The 22,535-nt window shown below is 46.3% G+C and overlaps 1 protein-coding gene across 1 annotated transcript; it reads right to left on the bottom strand.

Annotated features, from left to right (window-relative positions):
- Positions 1-11,429: 11,429 nt before the first annotated feature.
- On the bottom strand, positions 11,430-22,134 carry LOC6548153. The gene is made up of 6 exons (XM_001975080.3): positions 22,018-22,134; positions 19,731-20,737; positions 18,523-19,660; positions 13,407-18,461; positions 13,228-13,343; positions 11,430-13,160 (listed from the first exon to the last, which is right to left on the bottom strand). Exons 1-6 carry the CDS (start codon positions 22,073-22,075, stop codon positions 11,598-11,600), a joined length of 8,937 nt encoding a protein of 2,978 aa, XP_001975116.1. The 5' UTR covers positions 22,076-22,134; the 3' UTR covers positions 11,430-11,597.
- Positions 22,135-22,535: the final 401 nt, after the last annotated feature.

The raw sequence follows: 22,535 nt of genomic DNA, 5'->3' as shown, positions 1-22,535 counted from the left end.
CGATCGCTCGGCGACGCATCGTAATTTTACTTTCTTTTGATTTATATTATTGGGGCTACTTCTCGGCGATTTTGTGGGTCGGCTGGTTTTCAGTTTGTGTGTCGACAGCTACAACAGCTGACAATAAAAGCAGCAACAATGCCACCGACAACAATAAATTTGTGGCACTGTTTACATTTACACCGTTTACGTGGTCGGCTTGGCCAATTTGGCCAACTCATGGGGCTTGTGGCGTTTTTTATAAACAGGATGATATGTGGGTTAAGAACTATAATCGACTGTGATCTTACATAAAAGGAATTCCAAGTGGATTCCAGTTTTACTTGGTATTTTAAATATTTCCATTTATTCTTATATCTTTATTAATTATATTCCTTTCTTCGATTTCGAAGATTACATTTTTCTTTACGAAACCTTGTTGAGTTGAGTTCCAGCATTAATTACCCTTTTAGCTTCCCAAAGAGAAGTGCAATCGTCATAAAAGCATAAATATCCTCCCCAAAGACATGAAACTGTCGGCCTGGACTTTCCTCCCAGCAGAGATTAACGATGCAGCCGACTTGTGGCATCCGCACGTGTCCACTCCAGTCGTGAGTCATATTGGTCATGGGCTTAAGTAGCCCCATCCCATGGGATCATTAAAAGCAACTTGTTGGGCTGTGGAGGCGGCGCCGCTGCGCCTGCGCCACTTGGATGACCGGCCATTGATGGATGGTCAGGGGTCTGCCCTGAATGGCTGGGGGAATCGGACGGAAGAGGTCGGCAGCTGGAGGAGTCATTAGTATGCGCACACATAACACTTGGCATATTAATTGTTCGCGTAATGTTGCAGGCAGATGCAGTTCGAGTGGAGTTACATGGAGCTGCAGTCGGGCTTGGATGCGGCATGGGCTTGTAGATGGCGATGATGATGATGATGACGAACTAATGTCAGTTCACCGGACTGTGGGCACTAGAGATGCAAATTGTAAGTAGTTGGAAATGAGTAGGTAGCTCAGAGTAAATTCACTTGAATAGAAATCTATAGTTATTAAATAATGGTAATAAAAATACCCACTATCGTGTAGAAAATCCGTTTTTGTATGCGGAGCGTGAAACCAAAACCATGAAAGAATAGTCCGATTTAGCGCCGGCCTTTAATTGAATTCCACCTGATTTTTCGCCTTTATTTTAATTGATCGTTAGCATCACTGATGGGCAGCCATCAAAGGCGTGGTCAGATCCATTGCCCAACCGCAGTGCACGCAGTTAAAACAAAGTGCCATTTGCATAATGCCCCGGCTAGACAAAACCGAATGAAAAATACGGGAAAAAAAGGCCAAACAAGTTGCATGTGTGGTGGGCACATCTATGTGTATGTTAAATGGGAGTGGGGTTATTTACGATCCCCAGGAAGGGACCTGCACTTGGCGACGCAATTATGCAAGGCCCACTCTCCGGTAAACGTGACCACCAACAGAGTGACTCTGGGACTGATTGCCGGGAAGGCCTGTCCCTCCACTGAAGACCGAGGACCGGGCTTGGCAGATTGGCTCTGGCGAACGCGATGGCAAAATATGTTAATTGGCATTGTAATATGCACATTAGATGTTGCCAACTACTAAGCGCTCATTAAACAAGCCCAAGCTCATGCTCGGCCAATTACAGCCGGCAGGTATGTACCTCATGGCAAAAAGTCACCACGGATGGGTGGCATGTGATAAATTGAGGGTATATGCATCGATTATGATGCCAGATTGCCACTCCGATGCTTGATCTATCTTTATAGGGAGTGACTATGGCGAGACAATCAATCAAAATGAGGTGGATGTAACTTCCGAGGCAAGTAAAAGTGCATAAATACAATGTGAACCGCTTTAGCTTGAGTTACTTTAGTTGCTAATGAAATATAGATTAAGTTAAGTAGGCTGTGGAATATTATTTAGCAGTTGTCGAGCACCTGAACAGAAAATCCTCAGATCGCCTTCACTTATTCAGATCACCAGACCTAAATGGGATAGTTTTATGTTTTTCGTGTATTTGTGTTTTTGGATTTCGGTGTAAGTGCTTGTAACGTTCCAAATTTTTAGCTGCGTTGTTAAGTTTTTGTTACACAAGTAAGTTGAAATACCTAATTGAACTACCTAATTGACTTCTGGCTTGCAGGCCACTTTGTCATGTATCCGCACGAGACTAGGGCTACCTCGAGGAATACCAAAGGTGCCCCAAAAACAACGTCCTCCAATGGCAGCGGTGGTGTAGACGGCATAAGTTGCAGCTGTCAGGATTGCGGCTGCTGCGATGGATCTTGCCGGAACTGCGGTTGCTCCAACTGCCAGAGGAGGCGTCAGCGAAGCGAGCGGAGAACATAAGCTATCCGTGTATATTTGGACCACCATGGTGGTTAGGATTACGTTGCTCGAGCGCTTCAAAAGGTCCTGGCCACCGCAAAATTAACCATTTCGATTCACACAGTATTTGGCGTTTTCATTGGATTTACTCGGATTATCATAGTATTAGCTCTTGGATAACTAGCTAACTGACTAGAATACCCTTAACTTGCTTTTACTGGGATACCCCTTAGTGGAATACCCTCTACTTGGATACCGAATATTTGGATATCCTATGCTTGGATACCTTATACTTGGATACCCCAATGGATACCACATATTCGGACTGCGATTGACTCGGATTCCAAATATGTTTTAGACATAGATACCCTACACTTGAATAACCTAAGATTGGATACCCTCAGCTTGGATACCCTGAACTGGAATACCCTAAGCTTGGATAACCCATATTCGGACTGCGATTGACTCGGATTCCAAATGTGTTTTTAGGCGTAGAATAGCACAGATTGGATACCCTCGCTTGGATACCCTCAGCTTGGATACCCTTAACTGGGATATCCCTTATGGGCATAACCTATACTTGGATACCTTATACTTGGATACCCTATAGCTGAATTCCCTGAACTGGGAAACCCTAAGCTTGGATACCCTATACTTGGATACCCTATACTTGGATACCCCATACTTGGATACCCTATACTTGGATGCCCCATATTCGGACTGCTTTTTTGGAAACCCTAAGCTTGGGTAACCTAAGCTTGGAAACCCTAAGCTTGGTTACCGCATAATATACCGATATTTACTTGGACTCGACACATGCAGTAATACTCTGACTCTGAAACGTGCAGAAAGCACACGTTAATCTACATTGATCTTTAATAATACATTTTGGAATTGGCGAACACAAAAACTAGTAAACATAAAATCGAACACTTGGTATCGTCTTTTCCTTTCATTTTTCCGGGTTTTCCTGCAAAATGAATTAAATATGTGCGAATTCTCTGCTCAATAGGCTGCTGTAAAGATAATTTCATTTCAGACGAGTGGAACTCTTAATTTCCGTGGCTTTAAGGATGCACAACTCCCGTGGCCAACCGCAAAAAACAATTACAAAATTGCTGGGCAGTCGTTGGCTGTCTGACATGACCTGACCCCGAGTTTTCCGCCAAAACATCGAGCGCACATGTAAATGGGAAATTTTTTTACAGACAGTTGGGTGCGTGTAAAAATTTCACTTTTGATTTATACTCGTGCCGCGGCAAGGTGTTGCTAAAATAAAAATGCAAAAACATTTTAACATGTTGAGAACCTGAAGCAGCTATAGCCAAAATAAAATTGCTGAAAGCTGGGGGTGCACAGCAGAGGATATTGCAACATATTTGCATAGACAACCATTAGGGGCAACGACGACCATTCAGCCACTCAACCATTCAAGCCATGAATGGCTATTACATCGAATAGATTATGTTTTGCTATGCACGTTGCCGGCTGCCATAAAATTTTATCTGCCAAGTTAATTAAGCCGGTAGTTAGCCGACTGGGAAGCTGGCAACTCAACTCAACTCAGCTCAGCTCAACTATCCTGGAATACTCCTGGCTCTCCTGTTCATTTGCAGTTGAAAATTTAATTAGTTATTCCATTTGCGCGCCACACTCGCTTTTCATTGCGGCCATTCAGACAGCTACCTCTCATTTGCCGGTCAACCCAAAGGATTCGCGAAAGGAAAATGAAACTGAGCTCTTTTTTATTTTTTTTTTTGGTCTGTCCAGCGGTCTGTGGTGTTGGCTCCAAAAAGAGAAGGCCACGAAAGTAGACACGAATATCTGATCAAGAGTTTCCACACCTTGGCTGGGAAATCAGCAGAATCGCATCAAAGCTCACGCAAGGAAAACTTTTTGAAGGTGCATGCAACAGCCGGAGTCTCAAGTTTCGGGCTGCAACTCTGCACGCGATTTCATTTTTTACACAAACGCCGATTATGACCTGTACTTGTTGAAAGACTCACACAAAAATGAAACGTACAAGAAACAGCTTAAAAATGTGTAATGATTTTTTGGGCATGCTCAACATACTTGCAATAATTTGCATGCGACTTTCGAGTGGCATGCAATGGATCCTACTCACGCAAGGCCCCATAATGGATTAATTACAGGGTAATGCGATTCCAGACAGGTCAAACACAAGCTGGCAGCTACACCTTATAAACAAATGGAGACTAGTTTCCAGAACTTGTACTGTGTACAAGTGCTCAAATGAATTTAACTTACCCCAAAATATGCCTTCCGTTTACTATTTTGATTATTATTATAGCCCTTATTATATTACATTTGAATTATAAGCATTCAACGCAGTATGAAACCAATTAGCCACGTCTATGTGGAGGCTTCTATTTGGCCAAAGATGGGCACCAGAGGCGTTACATGTTTAAGCACTTTGAGAGCTTGTTTGACCATCATGAAGAGCAAACATAAAAACTCAAGGAGGTACGAGCACTTCAGAATGGAAATAGGTATTGGTATGGGAACATTAAATGGCATTTTTAAATGGTCTTGTAACTATCAGATGATCAGCGTTCCCATTCCCAAACTTCAGACTGGGAACGAACAAAATAAATAAAAAATACAATTTGTATGCTGGCGACAGGTGATTCAGATTTTTTGGCCTGGGATCGGGAAGTTGCCCTCGTTTCAATCGATTGCATATTTTATGCTCCCATAACGACTCATTAATTCTATTGGAATGTAGTCGTAAACAAGCCATCAAATCTGACCCGTTATTACATGAAACGGGGGAGAAAATAAATAAATAAATCGGTGCCATAAAATCTTCTTTGTTGACATATTTAAATGACGTAAAAATTGAATAATAAAATGGCCAATAATTATTCTATGAATACTGCTCGTCAATGGGAACTCAAACCTGTTTTCGTGTTCTTAAGTGTTGATTTGATTCTAATTGGCTTTCAGATAAATCAGAAACAGTGCTGTGCCACTACTATTTAATAAATTATTTCTTTAATTTGAACTTTGTGTATTATTTCATATGTACATATTAAATAATAAAGTTGCAAACCGCAATTAATTAATCCGCGCTTCATTTAATTGCCGCAAGTGGAGTCAAGGGACCAAGAGGTCGTGACCAAATAATACTCTCTATATGAGTTCATTAAATATAGCAGGCAACAATGAAACACTTAGAAATATTTCCTGGAAATTACAAATTAAAAAAACAGAAGCCAAGAAAATTGCACTCACCGCAGTTGTTTAAAAGAGTATATGTCATATAAAAATCAATGGTGATGCTACATTTTTAATAAAAACTGACACAGTTTGTGGTCATAAATTGCGACAAATATTATTTCCAGCTTCATATTCTTTCACTGATGTTTTCAATAATTCACACATTTCTGTGTGTCGCAACCACAGGTTAATTGAAGCGTTTCCTTGCCAACCGCAGAAAATTCAATGGGTTAAGTACAATAAAAAAGCGATTTTTCATATACTTGTATTATTTGATGGCATTGATGGCATAAATTGTAAGCTGCACCATACTGATGCATAAGTCGTAAAATCGCCCAGTTAACACCAACTAATTGTGGAAAATTATTAGGTAGAAATTATGGTTAAGAAGCCTGGTTAATTATCGATTATATTTAATGCTGTATTTAATTGGCTTTCCATCGGAATATCTGTGATATTTGCATTATTCAGCTCAGAAATCTCCCAACGGCGTTGGACGAATGAAAATTAATTTAGTTGTCCAACAACTAGTTCAAATAATCATGCGAAATTTTGTCTAATTTGTGGTCTTGTACCCTGCATAATTCACAATGCAAACCAGACTCTGCCATGGCATTTTGTCCTCCGGTGTCTGGGATCTGACATTTCGATACAAATAAGGCAGTCAAGCGGCCATTTGCTGGTTCCCTGTGCATTTTCTTCATCAATGATTAATTGTTTTGACAATGTTGCAGCGATGTACCTCTACGGGGCCGCCTTCCCATTTCCCATTTTCCCGTCTGGCTTTCGATGTGCCGAAATATTCCGCGTGGCGTACGCAAACCTCTGCCTCTGGTCCGTGTCACATTTGCGGCCTGGCACTGACGAATGTCCCCAAATTGATGTATGATTTTGGCAGCGATGCCAAAAACCTGATGGGCCAGTAGTCTGTCTCCATTTCCACAGGCTCCCCACTCGGCGAAACTGCTGTGTGTGGAAGATTTAGTGCGGAGCTTTGGGTTTTGGGGAGCATTTTTGGCAAGTTATGATTTATATCGCAGTCTCTCATTAAAGTTGGGCTGTTTGTGGAGCCGAGTTTATGGTAGTTGCAGCGATTAAATTGGTCGTATGAATTGCTAATGGATTCAGTCCTATAAACTGGAAATACCGAATCTCTGTTCTATTATTTTGCCCGCTTCATATCGGAAAATGTCACGGACAGATAGGTGAATTTCCTTTAGTTCTGGTCTTTTCCATTCGGTGGCGGTCCAAGTAAATGAGGTCTGCTTGTGTAACCCACTTGGAACAATTTCCTTTCTGGTGTGTTTACACCTTTCTTTTCCTTTGCCGACAGCTAAACAAATTAAACTTAAAACAAATAAACTGAAGCTGTGGACAGAGAGTGGCCAAAAGGGTGGCCAACAGTTTAGCCTTAGTTGCGCGTTGAAACTTTCACTTGACCCTTGTCAAGCGATTGAAAATGGGGGGTTGACCCAAGGTGCGGGGTCAAAGACAGTCGAGTGTTGTAATCAACGGGAAATTGGCACCAGTCAACAGAACTCCTTCCAGAATCTATCCATCCGCCCCCTCAGTTTTAGTCCTGCCTTCTGTATCTGTATATGTATCTGTATCTGTGTCAGTGTCAGCATCGTTTGCGCTTCACTTGCTGCAGGATCTTTTTTGGGGATGGTTGCCTTGACCAAGTGACTCAGTGCGAGGGTTGCTCCATTTGGCTCCGTTCCGTTGTCGTTGATAAGTCGGCAGGTTTAATAAATCGTCGCCTTAGCAAAAAAGCTAGTTAGTGGATAGTTGAAGTCACTTGGAGTGCCCCACTGGGCCATTATCGTTCCGACTGAATCCAAGCATGTGACCCCCATGTAATCGCTTGCCATTTACTTTATCATTTGCCAACATAAATTAGGCACTAAACGGTTGAACTAAACTGAAAGTGGCGCGTGTTTTGCATTTCATTAAATTATAAGTGCGCTGAGAGAAATTTGCACACTGCGTTATATTACTTCGCTCACTTAATAAATGGCTAGCGCTATGGCTTTCTTCTCTGTGTATAAATGGGTATTTATACGTAGGAAATGCTAATTAAGTGGAATGCTGCGATGGCGCCACATGCCAAATATTTGCAGCAGCTGACACCAGTTGGGGGTCAGGAGAACGTGCAGGTTAATTAAGGGGCCATCCAAATGCATTACATGTCCTTGTGCTCAGGTGTAATAGCATTTATTAGAGAGAGAAAGTCCAGAGGATAATGCATTCCCTCAAGCTGGCAGCATTTACGTGACAGTACGCATTCCTTCTAAGGCCATTTGAAAATGACAGGAAATGACTATCTCGGATCGCGTGTCCAACTAACACAATTTTTCACACCTCATCCCTACTAAATTATTTTGTTTAACTCATATATTTGAACCATTGACCGGGTCAACAGTCCAAAAAAAAAAGAATAAAGGATGTGCAAAAAATGTAGACATTTTCTTTAGCGCAAGTCATGCATTCCATTTCCTATTTACATTTATCTAACTCTCGCCAAAAAAAAGGAGAAAAAAACGGATTTAATGGAAAACGATGATACCCAGGGTTGTTGGCCCCGTCGCTGTGGCGCCTGGCAACCCTGGTCGGCGCCACACAAAAATTCCACTCCGCATTGCGTTCAGTCCGTTTTTATTGCATGTGATTGCTTAATTTATTTGTGTATATTTTAAACATTTTTCTATATTTTTTCATAGGGTACCAGCAGGCATTTTAGTGCTCACATTCGTATTGTTGTTCAGCACGTATGGATATTACTATTAACCTATCAAGATAATTAATTCTAAAGCTTGACAGGTTTTGAAATATGCCAACGTTATTATTAGCTTAAATTGTATGTATCTGTAGTAGTTCTTATATGTTTACATATTGGTATTCCAGGGTATTTAAGGCACAGTACTACCAAATTCCGTTTAGTTTTTATTCAGCACTGCTCCTCTTTGGTGCTGACCAAATGGTGCCAACTAGACGAGATGCGCCAAAATTGTTAAACGTTTGCCAAATGCAATGTAAATTGGTGGCGTTTGTTGGATAACGTTGCGTATGCGTGATTTGTTGCAGTTTAAAAGTTAATAGACCGATGAATATGAGGCGCATGAGCCTAATAATACAATGGCTGTAAATAAATGTAGTTTCAGCATATTTAATTTCTCGCACATTTTAAAGAAAATCTCACACATAAATTTAATTCTAAAATGTACCTCCCTACCACCAACACAAATTGTAAAAAAAGTGTAACGAATCCACGTAACCATACATCATTCAATTTAAATCCCTATAACAAATTCGAATGCACGCGAATCAATTGTTCAATTGTATCCGTAGGAAAATAAATAAAATATAAGCCCAATGCTGTTAGGGATCCCGCGGAAAATGAAGAGGAGCGGTGTTTGGGAAGGGCAATAGGGCGTAGGGACAACAAACAAGTTGGCGGCCATAAATAAATATCGCATAAGCCCAGAGACCAACATTGAATATAAATGTGCACTCTGTTTTCCTCTCTCTGCAGCACAATCAAGTTAATTTTGTAAAAATTCAATTTAAATAATGCCGCGGCTCCATAAAACAATAATCTCGCATGCGAGGATCTATCTCTATTTGTGTATTGTGGCAGAAAAAATTCAATTGTCTGGATTTGGTTTAAATGGCAGATGTGTTTTTTTTGCCTTACTGGAAGCTTTGTTACTTTAGTTTACTTTAAATTGATGAAGATGCTTGCTTTACTGTTTGACTTAAGAACTAAATGCAAATGATTTTAAAGTTCTTCTTTTTTAAGATCTACTTATTTGCTTGCGCGTTTATATTTTACTCACTTGCAGCTGAAAGAAAATTGAATTTACCGCTCGAAATATTTTAATTTCCTTTGGAAGCGATGCGAGTCCATCGAAACCTAATAGAATGCCACAGACACGTACGCACCTCAGACATCCAGAAACGCTGAAGATGACGAGTGGGATTCCCGAATGTTGCACTGTCTACTTTTCATGACTCCTGCCCCCAATGCTGCAGTCCACATTGCACCATATGTAGTGCCATCTCCTCCAGCAAATTGAAGTGACAGTTGGGGCAGAAACGAGTTGTTGCGGAAATTAATTGAATTCCCTTGAAATCAAAGGGGAGATACAATACATAAAGTCAGCAGTTCATTTGTCACGATTAAAAGTCTCGCCACAGAGTACCAGAAAATAATACAGCAACAGATACTACACATAATAGATACTATAAAATACACAAATAGATTTGAAATAAATATGGCACGAAACTGAAACGAAATGAAATATTTTAAATATCGAACTTATTTTTTGTTGAAAAAGGACTATGGGGATATTTCCCACCGACCACGAATCGGAGCTGCAATTAATTTGCCATTGGCCAGGCGCTCAAACATTTTAATCAAATGACAAACCCGAAAATAATTTATTTTGTGGCACATAACTCACAGCGAACTGGAAGCCGGCAAGCGGTTTATTAAATTTTGTTTGCTCTGGCACCGAAAACAGGCTTCCTGCAGTGTTTGTTGCTGTTTTCCTTGTGGCCCGGCAGTTGGCCAACTAATAGATTTTAAAAGCGGCTGTCGCTGTCAGCGAACCAAAGTTGGCAACAGCGGGGAGGTGCGGGGGAAGCCGAGTTAGGCGACGTGATAGACGCGGCGAAATAAATTGGTCAACTTGCAGTTTGGGTTAACGGGCAGTTTGTTGTGACAGCTGCATGGCGATAGAAAATAAAAAACAACAGGTTGTCGACTTTACAAAGTGATCGATGAATACGTGTAATCTATAAATTTAGCCAAGACTTTTGGTCCTGTAGGCTGTGATAACTGAACGCCAACGTCACGATCGGATAAGATATATAGTTTGAAAATTTGGAAAGGAAAGAAAGTTTGTACAGTGAAGTTTGAAAGGAATAAAAGGTTTTAAGGGTGTTCAGATATTGATAAAAAATTACTGCGGGCTCTGCAACGAATCTAGTATACCCTAACGGGTATAACAATAAATAGAAGCCCGTCCCTTGCTGACCAAGTGAGCCATCAATAAGTCCATTTAATTCGCATTACTCATGACTCCCTCCAGTTTCCGGACTCGTTTCGAATCTTGCAGCAACCGCCTACATGTCTTGTGGTCATTGTGTAATTTGCCATTAAATCGTTGTCAACCACTTAATTGCTCGCTATAAATCTAAAACGCAATTGCTTATCGCTGGTCGGACCAAAAAGCCGGCAATTAAAAGCAAATCAAATGGACTTGCGGCAACTTTTCCGCCACAGAAAGTTGTCTTTTCATTGGCTCCCAATCTTGATGGCAATTTTTGGACGACAAAACTGTATTTCCCAGCAGGAGTCTGGATTAAGTTGTGCGTTTGCTCGTTTCTTTGTCATGCCGAGCGAATTTCAATTTGCTTTAAACTTCACTAAAGCAACACACAACGCATCGCCTTCTGCATTTGCATTTTATTTCCAATGGCTGCGCTTCGCAATTTCTTCGCAACTTTTTTCCCTTCCATTGTTTTTTGGCTTCTCGAGAGGAGAGGCAATTTCACTTTTCAACTTTATTCGAGCGCAAAATTGACGTGGAAATAGTGCGGCGGAAAAGGGGAAAATCTGTCTGGCATATCTCAGCGTAGAAAAGGCGTAGAAACTGGAGGAGTTGCCAGGTAGACAGGCGTTAAGGCTTCCAGGACGGACCAACCAAGTGTGGACAGGGCACATTGCAAAATAAATAGAGAACTAGGATATATGGTGTATTTTATACACTGCGAAAATTAGATGCCTGCAAAGAAAACTTCTGCAGAAATAGTCGCTTTCTTTTTAGAAGTAACATTAAATTCCTACTAAGAGCCTTTGAAATTGTTCGATATTGTCGCTTTCGTTTATTTACAAATCGTTGGTAGATCGAGCGATCATCGCACTCAGCACAGCAATCTAATTATATAAGCATACTCTACATAAATCTACTTAACTAGATGGCGCAAATTGAACTGGAACGCCTTTTTGTCCCACGGATATATCTACACTCGCTGAATGGAGCTGATCAGCCAGGCGACGATGAGGGTGAGACCCAATCCTAGTCCGGACAGTCCGCCGGCTGAGCCAGTAAGCTCGACCGTGTTGCAGCCATCCGTGGCACACTTGTTGCAGTGATCCTCATTGTCGATCTCGCACTCCAATTCGCTGGCACAGCCGCGCACCAGGACGTCGTTGCTGAAAGATGTGACACATTCGTCATTGGCCGCATAAACGGGACACACGAGCAAGCTATTAGGATGCTTGGCGCAAAGTGGATCATTGATGGAGTTGCAGATGTAGCATCGTCGTCGGTTGTTGGGGAAGATCTCGGCGTTGCACTTGGCTCCGGAGCAAGCGGAGCAGCTGCCATCGGCCACACAGCTGCTGCTTTCGATGGAGCTCAGCGCACTCTTGCATCCACGGATCGTGTGGCCGTTCTCCAGGCGAGTGATACAATCGGAGTTGGGGGCATGGCAGCTGATGGTGGTCAGCACGGCCGTGGGATCCTGGGCGCACTCCAAGGACTTGCTGGAATCACAGGACAGACACTCTCCTTCGGCGGGCAGTCGGCTCAGCTCGTTGCATTCGTTGCCCTGGCAGGAGTACAACAGATCGGCCGATTGCCATTGCTCCAAGCTGGAGTCATTCTGGCTACTGGCACAACCCATCAGCTCCACTCCGCCAGCAACGGCATACTTGGCGAAACAGTAGTCATCTGCTTCGTAAGCCAAGCAGGCTTGGGACCGGCTGCTCGAGCAAGTGGCATCCGCGCAGGTGTGGCAACTAAGTCGATCGGCGGGATACGAGAAGGTATTGCATTCTGCTCCCGAGCAGGCGGCACAGTTTGTGCCACTCTCGTCGGTGCTGCAGTCGGGACGGTCATACAGCTCCTTGTCGTCCAAGCAGGAACGAATCAGATCCGCTCCATTCAGTGCCACCAAGCACTGACCCTTGCAACTGCGGCTGCTCAAGTCGGCTTCCTTGGGATCGGTGATACAGCTGGATTTGTTGGCCGAATTGCAGTAGGTACAGCTCACATACTCCGCGGTGGACCAGGCATCGTTGCACTCGTTCGACTTGCAGGTGAAGCACAAAGCAGGATTCTTTCGGCAATAGCGATCCTCGTAGTCATCCACATCATCCGCACAACCTCTCCTCCTCACCGACACGCCATCAGCCTCAAAGACAGTCTTGCAGTCCTGCTCGGGATTCAGCGAACAAGTTACCGCAGGTCCCAGCGAACTCAGGCAATGTTCGCCCACACAGGAGTGACACTTCAGGGGCAAGTTCTGGTACAAGCCGTGCTGACCATCGTCCACCCGGTTGGCCAGATCGATGGCGTTGCACTCGATGCCGGAGCAACTGCGGCAGTTGCGGAAGTCACTGGAATCGCATTCGACGCTGCTGCTGCAACCACGGGTTGTGACATTTCCGGACAGCAGGGTCTGGCAGGTCTCTGTTTCACTGACCCACGGACAGGCCAAGGTGTACGAGGGATCCGATTCACAACTGGAATCGTCCGCAGAGGTGCAGGAGTAGCACACCAGGCGATCAGCAGGGAAGATCTTAGAAATGGGGTAAGATTCAGTACATTTTAAATAAGTTTATATGTGGTTTTTGGTGTTTAGTTACCTCACGATTGCAACCATCCACCGAGCACACGGTGCAGTTGGCATCGGTTCCTAGAAGACACGAGGCAAATTCAGTCTGGCCGAGATCGTACAGGCAGCCGCGTTGGGTGGAGCCATCTAGAAGCAAAATGATATAGAGGCTAAGGATTTATTTGACTAAAAACTTCACTCTGGACGTACCGCTCTCCAATCTGGTGAAGCATTCTGTGTGGGGCAACTGACTGCAGGTCTTGAAGGTTCCAATAGCCTGGGCATCGGTGGCGCAAGAGGGATCCTCGCGAGAATCGCAGACAGCACATCGCACGGGGGACTGCAGTTGGGGAATGTTGCAGTTGGTGCCATTGCAGACGTCAATGCGCTTCGTCTTGATGATGGACTCCAGATCCTGGTTGCGGAAGGAGCTGAGGCAGCCGAGTTGCTTCAGATCATTGTCCTCGTCCAGCCACAGGAAGCAGCTATCGTCGGGCTTGTAGATGGCACAGGTCTGGGGCTGTGGATCCTCACACTCGGCGCCCTCGCAGGTGTAGCAACTCGGGCGGTCTTCGGGCAAACTCTGGACATTGCAGGAGTCACCGCTGCAGGCGGCGCAGGTGGAATCACTGCCACTGGCACAGGTCAGCTGGTCAGAGGCCTCCTTGTCATCCAAACAGGTGCGGATGAGATCCAAGCCAGCATCTGTGCTGCCGTACAGAGCAGTCATACATTGTCCCTGGCACTGGCGAGTCCTGTGGCTGGCACTTGTGGGATTCCACAAGCAGGAGGAATCCTTGAAGGTGTCGCAGTAAATACAGCTGGTGTACTGACTCAGGGCAGTGGCATTGTTGCAGTTGTTGGATTTGCAAGAGGGGCAGCTGGCGGCGTTGATGCCACAATAAGTGAGGAGGGTGGCATCCGCTTCGACCTCATCCTGGCAGCCACGTCTGGTCACGGCACCATCTGAATCAAACACTGTCACGCAGTCCTGCTCGTTGTTGTTCTGGCACTTGAGCGAGGGAATCTCCTCCTCCTGGCAGCCGATACCCTCGCAGGTAAGACACTCCAGAGGAAGGTCCTGCCACTTGCCAATATTGTCATCGGCCTTGGCGGCCAAATCGATCTGATTGCATCCATCGCCCTCGCAGTAGACACAGCTCTTGGAATTCGACTCGCAACTAAGCGAGGAGGCGCAGTTCCTGTAGGTCACTCCGTTTCTCAGATTGGTCACGCATTGGTCATCTGCATCGTACAGTGAACACACGGCAAGGCTACTGGGGTTGCTTTCGCAATTGGGGTTCGTTTCGGAGTTGCAAACGTAGCAGGATCGGCGATCACTGGGATAAAGCTGTTGGTTGCACATGTTTCCGAGGCAGGAGCTGCACGTCTCAGAGGTACTGTTGTAGCACGACAGGAACTCGTCGTCCTCCAGGCTGGAGAGACAACCTCTCTCCGTGGTTCCATCGGACAGGACACGGGCATAGCACTCAGGATAGCCACCAAAGCTGCACTCTGAGGCTGATGGGACATTTGAGGGTCTAATCGCACAGGCGACGTCAGTACGAGAGTTGCACAGACTGCAGCTCTGGGTTTCCGGCACGGATTCAAAGGTGTTGCAATCGTTATCGCTGCAGGTCAGCAATCTCTTGGAGCGCTTCAGCAAGTAGATATCATCGTGGCTCAATTCACTTAGGCAACCCAGCGCGCTGACCGACCTCTCCTCATCGAACTGTATGTAGCACTCATCGTGCTCCCTGTAGTTGGAGCAACTGCTAGCCTTTGGACTCTGGCACTCGTCTCCCTGGCATACCAAACAGCTTTGCCGACTGGCCACTAAGTCCTCGGAATTGCACTTGGCACCTTCGCAAGTGGCGCAGAACCTCTTGCTACCGGCTGTGCAGGCATCGCGATCCTCCTTTTCCAAGTCATCATAGCAGTTGCGGATTAGCGCATAGCTGGGATCCTCAGTTTCGTTGAAGAGCGGCAGGAAGGCGGAGATACAACGTTCATGGCACTGGCGTGTTCTTGTGATCTGTGTGGGATTACTAACGCAATTCGAGTCCACGCTGGAATCGCAAACGATGCATTGGACATATTTGTCCTGGGAGTCGGCAGTGTTGCAGCCATTGGAATTGCAACGGGGACAGGAGGCGGGACTCTCTTCGCAGTAGTCGGACTCCGCAAACACGGACTCCGAGCAACCTCTTTGGGTAACCGAACCGGATTCGCTGAATACGGTCACACAATTGTCATATCCCGAGCACTTGGTTAGGGTACCTCCACCAGAGGCACAATCTGCTCCCGAGCACGCGAGACACTCGATGGGGACATCTTGCCACACGCCGGGCAAGCCATCCTCGCCAATTTTCTCTAGGTTAACGGTGTTGCAATCATCGGCGGAGCTGCAAACGCGACACGTCGTGGAATCGGAGGGATCGGAGCAGGCGAGGGACGAGCTGCATCCTCGGTGCGTGATGCCATTCAACAATGTGGTTACACAGGACTCGTCCTGGGAGTAAATGGGGCACACACTGCTCGTAAGAGTAGCTGGTGAGGTGGCACAGTTGGGCTCACTGGATGAGTCGCACTGGTAGCACTTTCTGCGATCCGCGGGGAATACGGACAAGCCGTTGCAACGTTCTCCAGTGCACGTCTCGCAGAGTTTTCCATCGCCAGTGAGGCACTCGTAGAAATCGTCTCCACCCAAACTGGACATGCATCCGCGAATGGTGTTGCCCTGACTATCGATCTGGGTAACACACTCGGTGTAGGGCAGCTGGGAACAAATATTGGTGGAGGTCAACTGGTTCGGATTGGTGGCACAGCGAGGATCATCCGTGGAGGTGCATTGCAGACAAGTGTTGGGATCGGGAGTGATGCTGTACTCGTTGCACTTTTGTCCGGAGCACAGGAGCAAACGTTGCTGGGCCACCAGCTCCTTGATAACTTGCGTTTCGAACTCACTGGTGCAGCCCATGGCCACCACACCAGCCTCGTCGTAAGCCAAATAGCATTGGTCATTCTCCCGGTAGGCCACACACTTGGATGTGTCCGGGTTTTCGCAGAAGGGATCTTTGCAAGTGTAGCACTCCAGTGGGTTCGCAATGATGTCGTCTCCATTGCACAGCGCTCCAGTGCAGGCGGTGCAATTGGCATGGCTTCCCGCAGCACAGGATGCTCGTTCGGCCTCATTCAAGTCGTCCAGGCAACCGCGAGTGGGCAGCAGAGCCGAGTCCCAGGATGAGCTGCGAGGATACAATCCCGTCATGCACTGACCCTGGCACTTTCTGGTGCTTTCCGGCTTCGCCCATGCGCAGTTCGCATCGTACTCTGCATCACAGAAGTAGCAGTCCACATAGGAGTCCAAGGAGACGGCGTTATTGCATCCATCCGACTTGCACTGCAGGCACTTGTCTCCGTTCGAATCGCAGTAGTCCACATGGACAGCCAAGACGGCGTCACGGCATCCTCTGGCCACCACTTGACCCTCTGAATCGAAGATGGTCGAGCAGGTCTGCTTGTTGTTGCCCTCGCACTTCGTGGTTTCCGTGCCCACAGATGCACAGCTGGCGGCATCGCTGCAAACGTGACAGCTCAGCGGCAGATCCGTCCACTGTCCTGGCTCACCAACGTAGCCCGACTGGAGATCCGCAGTGTTGCAGTTGGCTCCGGAGCACACTCGGCAGCTGCCCGCCTGAGATGCATCGCAATTCAGCTCCGACTGGCAGCCACGACGGGTGCGACCATTGGACAGAGCAGTGACACAGACATCGTCCTGGGAATAGGTACGACAGTAGCTCGAGTAGCTGGACGGACTCAGGGCACAATCGGCATCGCTGGCGGAGTCGCAGCGCAAGCACGTCAGCCAATCTGAGGGATACACCTCGTTGTTGCAGTTATTCGTGCTGCAAATGGTGCAGTTGCTGCTGCCAGCGCTGGAGCATTCGTCGAAGAGCTCGTCATCGGTATCCATAAGGCAACCACGCAGCAAAACGCCATCCTCATTCAGAAAAGTATAACACTCGGGATTGATGTAGTGTGCGCATTCAGTGGCCAAAGCCGCACTGCCTCCAACACATCCATCATCATAAGTGGAGTTACACACATGGCAGGCAACGGCATCCAACTTCAGCTTATCCTTGGTATTGCAGTTGTCGCCGGAGCAGAGATACAGGTCCCTGCGGTTGGTCAACACGAATGAATCCTGCAGATCGGTGGCGCAACCCATGGCCTTGACAGTGCCCACACCCACATGTATGTAGCACTGATCCGCGGACCGATATCCCAAACAAAGTTGACTGGCAAGCGTTTCACAAGCGGCATCCTGGCACACATTGCAGCTGAGGCGATCCTCGGGAACATCGGCCTTGTTGCACGTGGCGTCCGAGCAGGAAACACAATTCTCCAGCGAGCCGGCAGAGCATGCCTCGCGTTCATCGTAGTCGAGGTCGTCCAAGCAGCCGCGAGCCAGATCGTAAACAGGATTGGACTCCGATCGGTTGCGGGGATACAGGCCAGTGAAGCAGCTGCCCTGGCAGGACAGAGTTCGGTTTATGACGCCCACTTCTCGGACGCATTCGGCCTCATCGCTTCCATCACAGAACAGACAGTCTACATAGGTGCTCAGCTCCTTGGCGTTATTGCAACCGCTGGACTTGCAGAACTTGCAGTTGGCCGAGTTCTCATCGCAGTATTGCAGCAGCTCAGCGTCCTCGTAGAGGATGTCCGAGCAACCCCGGAAGATCACCGAGCCAGAGGCATCGAAAACGGTGCCACAATTTTGCTCGTCGTTTCCAGTGCACTTGCCCAAGGTGCCCGAACTGGCTCCCTGGCAGTCGGTGCCGTTGCAGGAATAGCAATTGACTGGCGGTGTTATCCACTTGCTCGGGTATCCAATGTACGAGTTGAGCAGATCCGCCACATTGCAATTGTCCTTGTCGGAGCACATGCGGCAGTGCTGTTTGTCCGAGTCGTCGCAGGTGAACTCCCGCTGGCAGCCACGATAGGTTTCGCCATTCACCAGCTTGGCACTGCAGCCTTCGTTTTCCAGGTAGTAGGGACACACCTCCGATGCATCGGGAGCAGACGAGCACGTGGGATCCGTGAGTGAATCGCAGCGCTGACAGCGACGACGATCCGCGGGATATATTTCCGAATTACAGCGATCGCCAGTGCAAACCACACAGTTGCCTGTTCCATCGAGGCACTCCTGCAGTTGGTCGCGTTCTAAGCTGCTCAAGCAACTGCGCTGGGTTCTGCCATCTAGGAGAGGATTACCCCATCAATTCAAGGTATAGTTCGAATTATACTGTATGATACTCACTTATGATGCGTGTCTGACAGCTGGTGTACGGCAAGACCCCGCAGTTTCCTATTAACGTGATTTTGGAAGGGTCCGTGGCGCAGTTGGGATCATAGGCCGAATCGCAGACGATACACTCGTGTGGCACTGGTAAGTTGTCGAAGAAGTTGCAATCGTTGCCATCGCAAAACAGCAGAAAGTGGAAGTTCTCGTCCACGAACTCCTCGTCCAAGTCGGACTGGCAGCCCATGCCAGTGATATCGGCATTGTAGTCGAACAGGATATAGCAACGATCTCCGGGACTGTACACGCTGCACTGACTGGCCACCGGGTCATCGCAGTTGGATCCGGAGCATTTGTAGCAGGACTGTGAGATTTCGGATATGTTCTCCACATTGCAGTTGGCTCCGGAACAGGCTATGCATGCGGCATCGGTGCCAGCGATGCAAGTCGCCTGATCCTCCGGATCCTTGTCATCCAAACAGCCGCGCACAGTGTCGTAAATGAAATTCCAGTTGGATCTGCGGCGTGAGGCAGTATAGCACTGGCCATTACACAGGCGGCGGGTCTTTACATTTGTGGCATTGGTGGCACAATCTTCGTTTTCGTAGTCGCAGTAGATGCACTCGGTGTAGCTGTCCAGGGATCTAGCATTGTTGCATCCGTTGGAGTTGCAATTGTGGCAGCTTCCGCCATTGGCATCACAGTAACTGGCCCAGGTTTGCTCCACCAACTGGCTGCAACCCTTAGCCGAAACAGATCCATCCGCACTGAACACGGTCACACAATAGTCCGAGTTACTGGAGCAAGTTGTATTCGCAAGATCGCTGGCGGCACAACTGGTGGCATCCGAGCAACTCTGGCAGCTGAGGGGCAAGCTCTGGCCCCACAGTCCTGGCTGGCCATCCTCCAACCTCTTCAGATTGCCGGTGTTGCAATCGGCTCCGGAGCAGACCTCACACCTTTTGGGGTTGCTGGACTCACACTTCACGGATGCACTGCATCCACGTTGAGTATTTCCCAAGACATCTATGGCAGTGATGCACTGCTGATTGGAGGTGTGCAGCAGACATAGGGCGGAGGCGGCGGGTAATCCCTCGCAGGAGGCATCCTGACTGGAATCGCAAATCTGACAGCTCAGACGCTCAGTGGGTTGAAGCTGCAATATATACATTAAATAGTTATAAAATGGTTTCAATATATCCCACTCAATTTGAAACCAAACCCACCAGCTCGTTGCACATCTCTCCTGTGCATCTGAGGCACTGCGCACTATTGCTGTCCTTGAGGCAGTCCAGGTAAGCCTCATCCTCCAAACTGGTCAGGCAACCCCGCTCCGTGTGTCCATCATCCATGATCCTTGAATAGCAATCGGTGTTCACAAGACTTCGGCACACCGTAACAGACTCCACATTCTCGGGAGCCACTGCGCAATCCTCATCCGTCCTGGAGCTGCACAGTTTGCATGCTTGTGGTTTTGCCAGAGCAGATTCGACATTGCAATTGTCACCAGTGCAGTACCACAACTGCTTGTTGGTTTCCATCAGGGTAACATCGCTCACGTTGTATTGACTCAGGCAGCCCATTTCGTAGATCGCACCCGATGCATCGATTTCGATGAAGCAGCTCTCTGGCTGGTCTCCAGATGGCACAGCTCGGCAGGTCTTTGACTGCGGATTGCTGCAGTCTCCTTTGCAGACATTGCAGCTTCCTCGGACACCCAGATCCACTTTATTACAGCCTGCCGTACTGCAGGCTACGCAGTTTTCGAGGGATCCTTCGGCACAGGCCTCTCGGTTGTCCAAGTCCAGATCATCCAGACAACTGCGAACCAATTCCAGGGGAGCACCCTCTTCAGTATTTGTTGGGTACAGCGCTGTGATACATTGCTGGTTGCACTTCCTTCTCTCAGTCACAAGTTCGATATCGAAGACACAATTATCATCGCTCTGGGCATCGCAAACAATGCAATCGAGCAAACTCTCCTTGGTTTTCAGGGAGTTACATCCGTGGGATCGGCATTCGTAGCAATTATCCCCGCCATCCGCGCAAATCGATGCCAAGTTGTCGCTGCATCCTCTCTCAATCACAGCACCATCGTTGTTGAAAATGGCCACACAACTTTGGCCATCGTTATCCAGACATTTTCGCAGGGTTCCAGATCCTGCCGAGCACTCGTCGAGTGTGGAACACTCATAGCAATTGATGGGACCCGAATGCCAGTTGTGCAGAGCATCTGCAAATAATAGATGCGATTTAAATATAGAACTTAAGTTCTTACTATGTCTCTTATAACATGATCAATAACCCAGTCATTCTGAGTGCGAATAAACCCAATACACGTGATCCTTATGTCCTTATGCAAGTAATCTAAATCCAAGCTGGAAAATACGTTCATAAACGTATAATTAATGGCACTATATGGCTTGTTACGTATTAAAGAGTTTATGGGCCGCGCGATAATCGAATTTCTTGTTATTTATGACTTTTGATGTCTGAAGGCTGCCGCTACCACATCGTCGCGATCTTTTTTCCCTAATCAGCTTATAAATTAATAAATTAATAATTGCTTTCAGATCCATAAATCGGCCAATTCACACCGATTGCCGAATACAATCTATCAAGAAGCGTGTTCTTGTAATATAAAAGAGAAAGTTGACACACGCAGGAGGGCTATCAATTAGTGGTTTTCAATTTCTCTATTAGTATTAGGATAAGCTGGACATGAGTAACATATATTATAAATATATTGTAATCATTCTATATTTGTAGTATCCACCAACAAACTGTTTCATACCACCGACTTGGCGTCAATTTAACACTAGTCCAAAAGCAACTTCTAATCTTTTGCTTGAATTAATCCCCATAAATCAATGAATGGATTTCCAAGGCACTCGAAAATTTCGATTACGGATGCAGGTATTTCGCAAGGTTATAAGCACACGAATATGAGTACTATGAGGAAGGAATACTTTGAACCAACCAAAACCAACATGGGTTACACGTGTATGTCACATCATGAAGTGCACTTTTTATTGATAGTAGATAAATTTTTAATATACTCGTACACCCATAAAAGCATGGGTATGAGTCATGAATGGCGGCGCGAGTGACGGAAGTACACTTGTTTTATTCATTGTCCGATGGCGACTAACACGAGCAGATACTTTTGGTTGATTAGATAGGTTATTATTAGTCTTTTTTATTTATTTCTTTATTGTTCAATCCCAATTCCCAAAGAATGTTTAACTTGGTTCCTAGTAAGTAGTGAGTATTTATTATGTAAGTAAATGTAGTTTAAGGGTAGGAAACAATATTAATTCATTTGCGTTTTTTCTTTAAATTTCTTTTAAAGAAATTCATTACGTAAAATAATATTGCATAGCTGTTTTTGTATTATGTATAATCCTTTTTTGAGTTAGTTTTCGGTTATTTCTTGCAGTTTTCACACTCTTCACTATCAAGATCACTTTCGCTTTACAATAATCTTAATCCTTGATTTACACTTGAACCTACCACTTGAGTGATTTAGCACAAGAAGTAGCAGAGCTACTCCTGCCGCCGTTGATTTCATGATCGTTTGAGGGCCACTTCGCGTATTTCCGTATTAGCCACAAAAATGGATTCCGGCAACTAATTTTTAGCTAGCTGATGTGAGGCCTTTTATAGATTTTCCAATGGCGACAAGCCGAGCAATCGATCGATCGATGGGTCCTATCGTGGCTGTTTGATTATTGCTCTATATTAGGGTCCCAAAGCGATTATATTGTAGGTGCTGTTGCCATTGCTATGCGGCCGATAAAGCTTCGTTATTTATAACCGATTGAGGGGAATTAACATAAAACGCAACAAAAACTATACAGATAAGCCGGTCATTATCAGGCGAAATGGAGTCGTGAACACTTTTACACCACTCGATAAGGTTGTTCGTCGGACAGCCGAAATATATGTTGACTGATTAGAGGACTTCTGCCATTAAAAGCCGCCAAATGGGGGCCATTGTTAGCCTCCCTGAAATATTTGTTCATATGCAG

The sequence above is a fragment of the Drosophila erecta genome, unplaced genomic scaffold (assembly GCF_003286155.1).
Source record: "Drosophila erecta strain 14021-0224.00,06,07 unplaced genomic scaffold, DereRS2 tig00000092-arrow-pilon, whole genome shotgun sequence".
NCBI lineage: Eukaryota > Metazoa > Arthropoda > Insecta > Diptera > Drosophilidae > Drosophila > Drosophila erecta.
This window is presented reverse-complemented; position numbering and strand designations above follow the sequence as displayed.

Bases quoted from the DNA above. Each gene is read 5' to 3' on its own strand.
- LOC6548153 (XM_001975080.3), bottom strand. From the start codon at position 22,075: ATGAAATCAACGGCGGCAGGAGTAGCTCTGCTACTTCTTGTGCTAAAT. The intron at 20,738-22,017 runs GTAGGTTCAAGT...TATTATTTGCAG, and splicing joins TGTGCTAAATCACTCAAGTG to ATGCTCTGCACAACTGGCAT. The intron at 13,161-13,227 runs GTAACTAAACAC...CCCATTTCTAAG, and splicing joins TGGATGGTTGCAATCGTGAG to ATCTTCCCTGCTGATCGCCT.